Source organism: Terrapene carolina, unplaced genomic scaffold, assembly GCF_002925995.2.
Source record: "Terrapene carolina triunguis isolate 2854851 unplaced genomic scaffold, T_m_triunguis-2.0 Scaffold838, whole genome shotgun sequence".
Lineage (NCBI taxonomy): Eukaryota > Metazoa > Chordata > Testudines > Emydidae > Terrapene > Terrapene triunguis.
Window position 1 is genome coordinate 2551477 of NW_020665189.1, and position 12268 is coordinate 2563744.

Genomic DNA, 12268 nt, shown 5'->3' on the forward strand with positions numbered 1-12268 from the left:
AGTTGGACTAGGAACCTTGCTGGGTCGATGGGATGGATCACTTGATGATTACCTGTTCTGTTCATTTCCTCTGGAGCACCTGGCATTGGCCAATGTCAGAAGACAGGATACTGAGCTAGATGGACCTTTGGTCTGACCCAGTATGGCCGTTCTCATGTTCTTAAGTCTTTGGACCCGGATTTATTGGAACGGATTGTTTCCTGTGCCACACCTTCAATTTTTATTCTTCTTTTCTTTGACTAAGGATCTTAATCCTGGCACAGGTCCTTGGTTCTGATATGTCAGAATAATAATAAAAAAAAGAAAGCAGGGTCCAAGAGATGTGCCTCTATTCCTGTCTTTTTTCTTGCTTTGAATTGCATGTGTACTGTTAGGTCTAGTTGAGGGAAGGTCATTTGCCTCCTTGTTCCTTCATATGCAGCACCTTCATCCCTAAGGACAGAAAGGAGTATTAGAATCTCCTCCAAGCTATGGTATTGTGTAAACCACACACCTTCTGGGTGTGGTGTTCTGTCCCATCTAGTGGCACCGATACCACTTAGCTAAGGCTGTAGAGCAGACTCATTTAACTCTCTCTAAGAGCCAGTTGGCTTTTAGGTCATGCAGTAGAGGTTCATGCACTAAGTTCCAGAGGTCCCAGGTTCGATCCTGCCCGCCGACGACCAGGGTCTGTCAGCGTTACAAGTAGGGCCTCATCTGGGATTTCAACTGGGAAGTCTCTGAAGCTCCAGACGCGCTTCCTCAGCTAGGGGAAGCATATAACCCACACACCTTCTGGGTGTGGTGTTCTGTCCCATCTAGTGGCACCGAGACTACTTAGAGACAATTAAATGAGTCTGCTCTACAGCCTTAGCTAAGAGCCATTTGGCTTTTAGTTCATGCTGTAGAGGCTCATGCACTAAGGTCCAGAGGTTCCCGGTTCGATCCTGCCCGCCAATGACCAGGGTCTGTCGGCGTTAAAATTGCAGGAAGCATTAGCATAAAATCTTCGGAGCCCAAAACAGGGAGCCATAAGTGCTGGGAGATTAGCCTTGTCCGATCCATGAGGGGTTCAAAAAGCCCTGCAAACTTCCAATGAAGGAAACAGACACCAGTGCATGTTACAGTGAATCTGCAAAGGTCAGATCCAACCAAACAGAAACATTTGGCCTCACAGGTATCAGCCTCTGCTGAAAGAGCCAGTCTTTGAGAGCTAACAATCCAGTAGTTGAGTGCTTCTTGCTGAAGAAATGCAAAAGTATACCCATAGGGCTCTAGCATCTGAAGTCAGAGTCACAGCAAAGAATGGTATTTGAGGCCAAGCCTGTAGTATGGATCAACACCTTGTCCTGAATCCAAGGCCATCATTTCCATCTTCAGAACCTCATTGTAAGCCTGATAAGGTATCTGCTGCTTCCTTAAAGACATTGGTTACCTTAGTTCTTCTCTTGAGATACGTGACCCTCCCTCTAGGACTCCCTACTGGTTCCCCAGGTAAATGTCTCATACACCTTTTGGCTTTTCACTTAACCCAGCCATCTCACTCACTGGTCCTGAGGGAACAGTCTGCTTTTTTTGTCCCAGGCATACTGTTTGAAGAAGAACTTGAAGAGCCTTTTGAACCTCTGGATGTAGCTACAGATCTGGATGTTCAAACTTCATTGGATAATGTAGGTGCATCTACTACTTCAGCCGCTCCAGAAAATATGCTCTAATTTCACAAACTCAGGAAGGATAGCTACTACCTTAAACATCCCTTAGGAAACCTTAGAGGACACTGTGCACCTAGGTTTTTTATATGCTGGGTTCACTCTCTAGGAGTAAGATTACCCTGCCAGTTTTAGGCAGGTTATTACAGATGGCAAAAAAATACCTAGCTAAACCCAGCACCTGGACAAGGAATTTATTTAATAATAATAATAATTAATAATACTTATTATTATTAACAAAAAAGGCAAGTTATACCAGCTGCCTCCTGAGGACTTCATTGGCAGTGACAGCTGCCATTCAAAGAGTTAAAGGGACTGGAGTCCACTCTAACTCTTCCAGTAGAGAGGGTAGGAAGCTAGGTGCTCTGGGTAGAAAAATATTCTCGTCTGTCACTCTGGGCATTAAAGTGGCAAAGTATCAGGTAGTAATGTCCAGAAACCAATAAGATCTGTGGAAGGGAAAAAGCTCTTTTTTCCTGTCACTGCCAGAAGACTAGATAAAACTGTCCAAAGCCCTTATTACCAAAGATTGGTCAGTTGCTAAGCATACCTTGAGAGCATCCTTCAATTCTTCTGATATGACTTCTAGGCAAGGGTAATACACTGTCAGATCAGTTGAGTCTTGTCTTGTATGATTGTTACAAGAGTCACTCAAGAACTCAGTAGCAAATAACATCTACTGGAGAGATATATGGAGATAGACTTATTTGCAACAAGACACAACTCAAGATATCAGTGCTCCAGTGCAGGAGCAGATAACCAGACCCTGTTGGATGCGTTTCTTCTAGTCTGGGAGAGTAGTTCTCTGAGTGTTCACCCCCAATTCTTGTAATACAGAGAGTTCTCGTGGATGGTCAAAGAAGACAAAGACAAAGTTATTCTGATTGCTTTGGTCTGGGCAAAAATGTAACTATCACCTATTACTATTATTAATCATGTTTATTATGGTAGTGCCTAAGAGCCAACCAAGAATGGGGCTAGGTGCTGTGCAAACAGAGTAGCAGATGGCCCCTGGCCCAAACAGCTTACAGTCTTATCTGGACAATACCGACACAGGTTGGGGAGGGAGTGTAACACATAAGCAGAGTGAATGATGTGATGACAGCAGAAGTCGTTTCAGCAAAAAAAATTTAGTTGGGTTTCTTTAGGAGGGGAAGTAAGCTGAATGGAAAGGGAAGTGAAGGGGGCAGGGCAGAGAAGAAAAGGGTAACGGGCAGGTGTGAAGGTGAGGTGAAGGGAACACTGTGAGGAAGGGGAAGGTTGGAGCAAACATCCAATCAGTGCAGGGCAGAGACCGTCCAGTTAAAACAGTAGAAAGTCCTCAGTGTCTAAAGGACCAAAGATATGCTTTGGCTGCTTCTTCATAGAATATCAGGGTTGGAAGGGACCTCAGGAGATCAGCTAGTCCAACCCCTTGCTCAAAGCAGGACCAATCCCCAGACAGATTTTTGCCCCAGATCCCTAAATGGCCCCCTCAAGGATTGAACTCACAATCCTGGGTTTAGCAGGCCAATGCTCAAACTACTGAGCTCTCCCTCCCTTCCCCTGCTACCTGGAGTCTCTGACTGGCTCCACTCTGTAATTTTGTCCCAAGGCCCCTAGAGTGTTTGGGGTTTCCCCTACACACTTCTGGGCATAGTGGGGAGACGTTGTCCCTGCTTGTGGGTTTATCTGTGTCTCCACACAATTGCAGACCTGCTGACACAGCAGAGAGGTCGGATTTGTCATCCAAACCCAGACTCTCCACTTTTACAGCATGTACCATTGGACTTTGACAGATCTGGAACTGTCCTGCTTGGAAAAAGTACAGGTGATTCTTTTAAACTCCAAGAAGTAGTCAGTTTGCCTGTGCTATGATCATAAGTGCAAAAGATTCTTTTTGTGAACAACCAACAGTGATATAAACCTAGCTTCAGTGCCTGTTCAATCCATACTGTAGTACTTACTTCATTTAAAATCCTTGGGCATTTCTTATTGTTGGTAAAAGTACATCTCAGTTCATCACAGTTTAATTGAGCAAAGTACTGTATTTAGCCATGATATACACCTCTACCCTGATATAACGCGACCTGATATAACATGAATTCGGATATAATGCGGTAAAGCAGTGCTCGGAGGGGGGGGCTGCGCACTCCGGTGGATCAAAGCAAGTTTGATATAACGCGGTTTCACCTATAACGTGGTAAGATTTTTTGGCTCCCGAGGACAGCGTTATATCGGGGTAGAGGTGTAGTAAAAAGATTCTTGAAGGGATTAATGAACATCTACACTCTGGTTAGGGAACACACACTGACATGGGACCTCTAGTACTTAGGTCTTTAAACCTGCCTTTGAACCCATGGAAGAATGTTCCCTGCTTCACCTCTCAATTTAGACAGGCTTTATGGTAACTATTATTTCTGCTAGAAGAATGAGAACACTGCACATTTTCATGGCTGACCCCCCCACTTCTATGGTCTTTCACAAAGATAAAGTAGTTCTTTGTCCACACCCAAAATTTCTTCAAGGTGATAACAGGATTTCATCTTAATCAGTCCATAAACTTGCATTTTTCTTTAGGTCTCACTCAGGAGATGCTAAGCAGCACTACACACCTTGATGGTTGGATGCGTTTTCCTTTTAGAATAGGTCTAAAGAATACAGGAGATTACCAAGACTGTTTCCTCTCTTCTGAGGAAAAGAGTAAAAATCAGGCAGTCTCATCCAACAACTTTCCAAGTGGGTTAGACTCTGTACTGAAGAGTGTTTTTTTATAAACACACCTATTTTCTTCTTCCACGATGGCTTAGAGTGCACTCAGCGAGAGTGAAGGTCACTTACATGGCCTGTTTTAGACATATGCCCATATTGGGGAAACTGTAGAGCTGCCACTGGAAGTTCAAATCATATATTCATATGACATTCCTTAAATCTAGCAGGTAGATCAGATGCATAATTTGGTAAAGCAGTATTGCACTCTGTATAACCAGGTCTCTTCATCCCACCATCCAGAGGGAGGAGAACTGCTTGCCAAACTCTCAAGAGTGGGAATGTGCAGAGGCCATTCAGGAATAAATGAATGTTACTCATCTATAACCAGAGTTCTTCAAGATGATCTCTGCACATTCACTCTCCCCACCCACCTTCTTCTTTTTCTAAAAGTCCTGATTTCAGCTTTGGATCTGAGCAGGTGGTGGAAGGAACATAACATGAGAATGGCCATACTGGGTCAGACCAAAGGTCCATCTAACCCAGTATCCTGTCTTCCAACAGTGTCCAATGCCAGGTGCCCCAGAGGGAATGAACAGAACAGGTAATCATCAAATGATCCATCCCCTGTTGCCCATTCCTAGCTTCTGGCAAACAGAGGCTAGGAATCACCATCCCTGCCCATCCTGGCTAATAGCCATTGATGGACCTATCCTCCATGAACTTATCTAGTTCTTTTTTGAACCCTGTTATAGTCTTGGCCTTCACAACATCCTCTGGCAAGGAGTTCCACATGTTGACTGTGCATTGTGTGAAAAAATACTTCCTTTCGTTTGTTTTAAACCTGCTGCCTATTAATTTCATTTGGTGACCCCCAGTTCTTGTGTTCTGAGAAGGAGTAAATTAAATAAAAAAAATAAATAAATGGAGATATCCTATCTCCTAGAACTGGAAGGGACCTTGAAAGGTCATGGAGTCCAGCCCCCTGCCTTCACTAGCAGGACCAAGTACTGATTTTTTGCCCCAGATCCCTAAGTGGCCCCCTCAAGGATTGAACTCACAACCCTGGGTTTAGCAGGCCAATGCTCAAACCACTGAGCTACCCCCCCCCCCTTCCTTATTTACTTTCTATAAAACCAGTCATGATTTTATAGACCTCTATCATCTCTAACTAAAATGGTTGATATGCCACACCCCACTTTTATAGTCCTGCCTTCAAATGTTTGGAGGGGTAGGGAATGTGAGAGTGCTGCAAGGGGTACTAACTACTACTAGAAGGTTCCACCAATACAAGCTGCACTGTTGCTATGTCCTAAGGGTAAGAATGTGCAGAAGTCTATTGAAGAACTCCAGTTACAGATAAGTAGCCTCCCTTTACCTTGCAAAGGCCCCTACAAAATGTAGGATTAGCCCTGCATCTGTCTCTGGGCGCCTCCTTGCTCTGCCATTGGAACTCCCCCAAGGTGAGGGAGTTAGGGATATTGGTAACTAGTAACTGGTACTGGGGTGGTGTGTACTCTGTTGCACAATGGGAGCAAATTCCACACTGCACCGTCTACATTTCACAACAATATTTATTCTGTCACCACAAAAAATCCTTCATCATCACCCCCACACAAACACACACCGCTGTGGCTCAGAGTTGAAAATAGTCATTGATGTAAAAATATCTGATTATTTTCAACAGAGATTATTTTTGAGGTTGAGCTTTTTGCTATACTCTTCAAGTGTCCAGATCCATTACCTGGGCCTCAGCTGCCTAATGTTGTCCAGGTGGCCTGACTTAGAGCTTCCTTCCTCCACCCCAATGTGTGATGAAGAAGTGGGGAGTTTGTAATGAGCTTCATCAGCTCACTTCGCTGGGTCTCTTCTGCTGTTCTGCAGTTGGCCCAGCATACCAGTTTACATGCCTGGGTCCCTCTGTTCCTTGACCAAGCTGGATTCCAGCTCTGGCTCCAGGGAACAGAAAAGCAGGGAACGTGCCCTGTAATATAGTTAACTCAGTCTTGTGGGGAAACAGCTGGAGACCAAGAGGTGGCTCCAGGCAGGTCCTGAGAGGGCAGAGAGAGAGAGAATGCAAAATATCAGGTCCCTGGCTGCAGCATAAGGAGGAAATTCCTTGGCAAACACACTTAATTATCTTGGGAAAATGCCAAATAACACGACCACAGAATCAAAGTCCATGGTGCCCTGACTGAGATGAAGGGTTGTAGTTCACACCTCTTAATGTTCAGGCTCTCTGCAGACATTTGAGTTGGTTAAATTAAGTTAATGTTTTCAAGGTTATTTCTACAACCATAAGGGCTAGTAGAATTTTTTTTAAATGAAAGCTGAGGTTCTGGAGTACAATTGAACAGCAAAGGATGAATTTCACAGCTGCAGAATTTTGAAGTACATTGAGCCCTTTAGGTACCATAGGCCAGTGGTGTCAAAGGAGCTTTTGTCTTGGTTCTCTCAGCATCATGTGATCTTTGGCTAACTTTTGGAGATGGGAAGGAAGGGAACTCTTGTGTGTAGCATGGGCTATCCCAAAGTCCTATTAAGGGTTTAAACCATGTGATAGGTTGGAGATGGTTCACCTTTATGGCAGCATCTTAAATTGTGGTGCACTGAACTCACAGGCTACACTACCTCAATTCTGTGTTTGATGCCGTAGTACAAGGGATGGCTATTGGAAAGAAGCCATAGTCCATGTTCTCTGTGATGCTCTTAACATCTGTCTCCAGGAGGCCAGATCTGCACTGAAGAAGTGAGGTTTTTTACACACGAAAGCTTGTGCCCAAATAATTCTGTTAGTCTTTAAGGTGCCACCAGACTCCATGTTGTTTTTGTGGATACAGACTAACATGGCTACCCCCTGATAATTGATTGTGTTGTTACACTCTCTCTGTCATTAGATCTGCTGCTTGTTATTCCCATATGTTGATTCTTTCTGCCCTCTGCTGGAGTTTCTGGTTTATGACAAATCAAAAAGCTGCAGTAGTGGAAATTACAGCCATATGGATTCTGCATGCAGATTAAAAAAAACTAGGGAACAAGAGTAATGAACTTTGCATTTCAGACACAATCACTTCCTCAGTTAAAGATGGGTAAAGATGAGAACCTGTCATGGAGTGTCCTTCAAATCCTTCAGGGGATTTGCATTACAGGTGGCCTGCCCCTATGGAATACATTGTGATCCATTCTTTATATGTGCTAAACACCCCTGATGATCCACAGAGGAAGGGTCATAGGTAATTCAGGTAGTTAGTTTCAACCTTTTGTCTGTCTGTGTAGAGTGGCAGGGAGGGAGGGAAGTTGATATCTCTTTAACGTTCCTAATAATTTGAAAGGAAACTGTCCCAGCTTCTGAAGTCATCACCTGTATATTCTGGGAAGCACATATCCAAAACCAGGGTTCCACCTGAAATGGAACATTGAGGTCTAACGTGCCCTTTAAGAGGACAGATCCCCTTCTGACAAAGCTGAAGAGATGGAAAGACCTGTGATTGTCAGTGACGTGATTGAATTGAAAGGGCCCGATTTTCCTTTGCCTAGTCCATTCCTCTTATGTGCAATGCCAAGTCTAAAACAAACTGTCTTGGCTGTTGAGGTTGGGAGCAAGGGCTGCAATATAACTGGATTAGTTATGCTCTCACCAGGTGGAGGAACATAGTTCCATGGTGGGACCAGCTTTGTTGTCCCGGGTGGGAGATAAGGCCATACCTCTGCCTTCTGTAGTAAGGAAAGAGGGCATCATATGTTGGAACAGATTGTCCCCTCCTGGCTGGGGACTAGATCCATGTGGTGGATTTGGTTTTGCTTTCCCCAAAAGGAATTCTTGAGGTCTTGAGTCACTGTGCATCACTAGAAAAGGTTTGAGTATGAGACAAAACTGAGTCAAAGAGGAAAGAGAAGGAAGCATCTGCTTTGTGCAGTAATTGCTTCCCGCTGCTCATGCTCTCATCTCTCAAATCTGTAGAACTGATGTATGTCTGCATTGGTGGGTTAAATCTTTCCCCAGTAGTAGTGTGCAGGATATGGGAATTTGGCATCATTGTGTTCTGTTCACTCTGAACAGGAGTGAAAAAAGCTGGGTTATCACTATCCATTTTTTCTTTTCACCCTCACACTCTCCTCTGTGTTTGGGGGTGTGCCTTGTATCACTGATTTGTTTCTCCTCTTCTCCCTCCTCTTTCTGTCCCACAGACTTTGAAGCGGCTGATGGCGGATGAGGTAAGGATGGTGGTTTTCTTCTGCATGTGATTTCTCCTACTTGCTGTAACTTTCCTGTGCCTGGCTGTTTCCGGCACCATGCACACAGTGTTCCTCTGCCTGCTCTATTCTAGTCTTACTGTTTGGAGGCTCCAGCCCTTGCTATCACATGTCTACTCCATGTGCGTTGTCTCTCTCATAAGGCATTTGCTTCTCTAGGATTCTCTAACTCTGCTTCTTCAGACTCTACACACTCTGCTGACTCCTTCCTCATAAGCACTGGTTTACTTGGCAATCTGAACACTGGCATTTTCCAGAGGGTTGGCTTTGCAAGACTGCTGACTGCACGGATAGACCCTGTCTGTTGGCCCCCAGGTTTTTGGTGTTTTAGATTTCCCTGGAGAAGCATTGAATTCACATTAGTACCAGCGGATTTCTACTTATCCTCTGCCGGTGATGGTGCATGCACAGCTGGAGAACACTGACTACCTTGCAGTGTGTGGATTGTCAGCCACATTCAGCGAAGGTGCCCAAGGGGTACAAGAGCCCTTATCTACCACTTGGAGGGTCTACAGAGAATTTTGTCTCTGGTCTGTGAAATTTCAAAAGCTTCCCTACTAATGTGCACCTGGTAGGTCCACAGATCACAAGTTATGGCCTCTTGGTGTCAGAACTACCCCCAAACCAGTGTGCTTTCTCTATCCATTGCCAGCAGTGCAAGTGTGGGATTGCCAAATATAGGAATGCAATTAGGGTACTATGCCTGGCATTAGTTTTGGGACAGCATGTGTGGTTGAGGGTGATTACTGGAGTTGAGAGATGTGAAGTGAGGTTGTGCTGAGTTTGATTTCTGTTTCTCTCACTCAGCTGGAGCGATTCACCAGCATGCGGATAAAAAAGGAGAAGGAAAAATCCAATGCGGCTCATAGGAATTCGTCTGCTTCCTATAATGATGTTCCTAGTGCAGGCCAGGTGCTGCAGGACATCACAGATCAGGAGGTGCTGGGCCTCTTTGAACAGATGCTGGTAAGTTAATGACCCCAGTACAAATGCCCTTCCTTCCTTCACTCTTTGGATACTGTGTGCTCTCTGGGTCTTTATCTCCCATTTTCCAGGTCAAGAGGTGGAGACAGTAGTGCCTCCCAGTATCCTAGATGCCTAGTGTTACCTCATAACCACGATGCCTTATGTCAGCCCACACCTCCTACCTCCATCACCATGGTAGAGCCTGCTCTGTTTCCCCACAACTCTCCAATGAAGGGTTGTCTGCTTTGATTCCTTAGCCTGTTGTTTCTCACAGATAGTATAAGACAATGGTTCTCAGGGTTCTTCTTCGAGTGATTGCTCATATCAATTCCAGTTAGGTGTGTGCGCGCGCCGCGTGCACGGATGTCGGAAGCTTTTACCCTAGCAGCTGCCCGTTGGGCCGGCTGGGGAGCCCCCTGGAGTGGCACCGAAATGGCCATCTATATAAGCCCCTGCCGGCCCGACCCCCCTTCAGTTCCTTCTTACCGCCTGTGACGGTTGTTGGAACAGTGGTCTCTTGTCTTTTCAAGTGTTCCACTTATCCCTAGCATTCTCTCTTATCTTCGTTGTAAATAGTTAGTAGTTAGTAAGTGTTAATCTTTCTTTTATAGTATTAAGTGTAGTTTAGCTGATAAAGGGTGGTCTTGTCAACGACTGCCCTGCGACTGCCCTGCGGGGCCCTGGGGCATGCTGTCTCAAGGCTTCAAGCCTTGCAAGTCTTGCAGCAGGCCCATGCCCACGGGCGACCCCCACGATTCCTGTCTCCGGTGTCTGGGGGAGGGCCATCAGGCAGATAAGTGCAAGATTTGTAAAGCGTTCAAACCCTGAATGCGTAAGGAGAGGGAGTTCCGTCTTAGGCAACTCCTCATGGAGTCGGCCTTGCAGCCCTCTCAAGACGCGGGCCCGAGCGCCTCAATGCGGAGCACCCCTCCGGCGGTACCGGCTCCGGCACCGCAGAAGATCCTGCACTCTTCTCGGGACCGGCGTTCTCCCGGGCCACAAAAACGCCCACCTCGGCACTGCTCCCATTCCCCGGTTGCTGCCAAGAAGCAAGCTGTGGGAGGACCTTCTCCTAGAATCGAGACAGTTGTCACGGGCCCGACGGTGCAAGACCCTGGACAGACCTCTGATCAAGTCACCATGCCTCGATCTCTTCAGACCAACCCTCCACACGAGACGGTGCAAGTGGAAGAGATCATTCTTCCTTCTACGCCGGACACCTTCGAGGCGGCGAGAGGCCTCATAGAGATGACGGCTCCGGTGCCTCCGACCCCGACACCAGCCCCAATTCGGGTCCCAGTGCCATCCAAGGGCAAGCCAGCGATGTTCCGGCTGTCAGCCCTCGGACCAGCATCTCAGCCCCGCTAGGAGTCCTGGAGCCGTTATGAATCCCAGCACCGCCCCAGGTCTCGGTCTGACTCATGGCACCAGTATGACTCACGGCGCTGGTCCCGCGGTCTCGAACCTTGGAGCCACTCACGCTTGAGGTCATTTTCGACTGCTCATACATGGTCCCGCTCAAGGTCCAGATCTCGATCTGTGACCTCGCGGCACCGTTTGGTCCGACGTGCTGTGGGTTCCCGATCCCCGGGTCAGCGATCGCCACGGCGGCACCGCTCAACGTCCCGGCACCGGTCTCCAGCTCGGCACCGCTCACCATTGCGGCGCCGATCGCCAGCTCGGCGCTGATCGCCATCGCGGCACCGGTTGCGGTCATGATCAGCCTCATGGCGCCGATCACCGCGTGACCCGCGTCTGCCAAGAGACTCGGTGCCTGCGTTGATCCACTCCTGCACCGCCCCCCCCTTGGCTGTCGTGGTCTAGATCTCCTTCTGGCAGGTCAGAGAGAGCATCTGGGGTCTCGGACATTCCTCACTCTGGCCCAGGAAGCCTCGGTCAAGTCCCTCCAGCGACCCACTAGCAACCCCAGTGGCAATTTTGGACACCCTGGGCATACCATCAAGCCCAGGGTGCTCCCCCAGTTGCCCGGCCACCGTCTCGCTCGAGCAACAGGCCTCCTGAGGCAACCCTTAGCCGCCCTTCTCCTGACACAGATCAAACTGTGGATCCAACGCCTCCCACAGAGGCTACTCTAGCTCCCCAGGAGGAGCCACCCACGTCTGATCAGGATGTTCCATCCGCACCTGTCCTGCTGGTGGAGTCATCCTCATCCTCCCCTGACGAGGCTGCGGGCCCGTCCACATCTGGACCACCCCCTATGGACTTTAGGGTCCTCCAGGAGCTGTTGAGGCACGTGGCCCTCAATATGAACCTCCAAATTGAGGAGGTTGTGGAGGATGAGGACCCCATGGCGGACATTCTAGGCCCAGAAGGGCTCTCCAGGGTGGCCCTTTCCATGAACAAAACTATACAGAATAATGCAAAGTCCCTCTGGCAGACCCCGGCCTCCATCTCCCCCACAGCTAAAGGGGTGGAACGAAAGTATTTTGTTCCCACCAGGGTTATGAGTATCTGTTTACCCATCCTGCCCCATGTTCGCTGGTGGTAGATGCGGTAAATGCCAGGGAGAGACAGGGCCAGCAGGGGCCTGCTCCCAAATCAAAAGACGCAAAACGGATGGACCTTTTGGGGAGAAAGGTTTATTCTACTGGGGGGGTGTAGCGGGGCGGCCTGGCTCCCAGCCGCCCCTGGAAGGGACGAGCTGGAACAGC

General features: G+C 47.6%; 1 protein-coding gene across 1 annotated transcript in view; it reads left to right on the plus strand.

Moving 5' to 3' along the window:
- Positions 1 to 12268, plus strand: part of DIAPH1 (diaphanous related formin 1) — a 172089-nt gene that overhangs the window by 30444 nt on the left and 129377 nt on the right. The window contains 4 exon segments of the mRNA XM_029913745.1: positions 8565 to 8591; positions 9438 to 9596; positions 10554 to 10908; positions 11651 to 11940. Coding sequence (XP_029769605.1) covers positions 8565 to 8591; positions 9438 to 9596; positions 10554 to 10908; positions 11651 to 11940 — 831 coding nt within the window.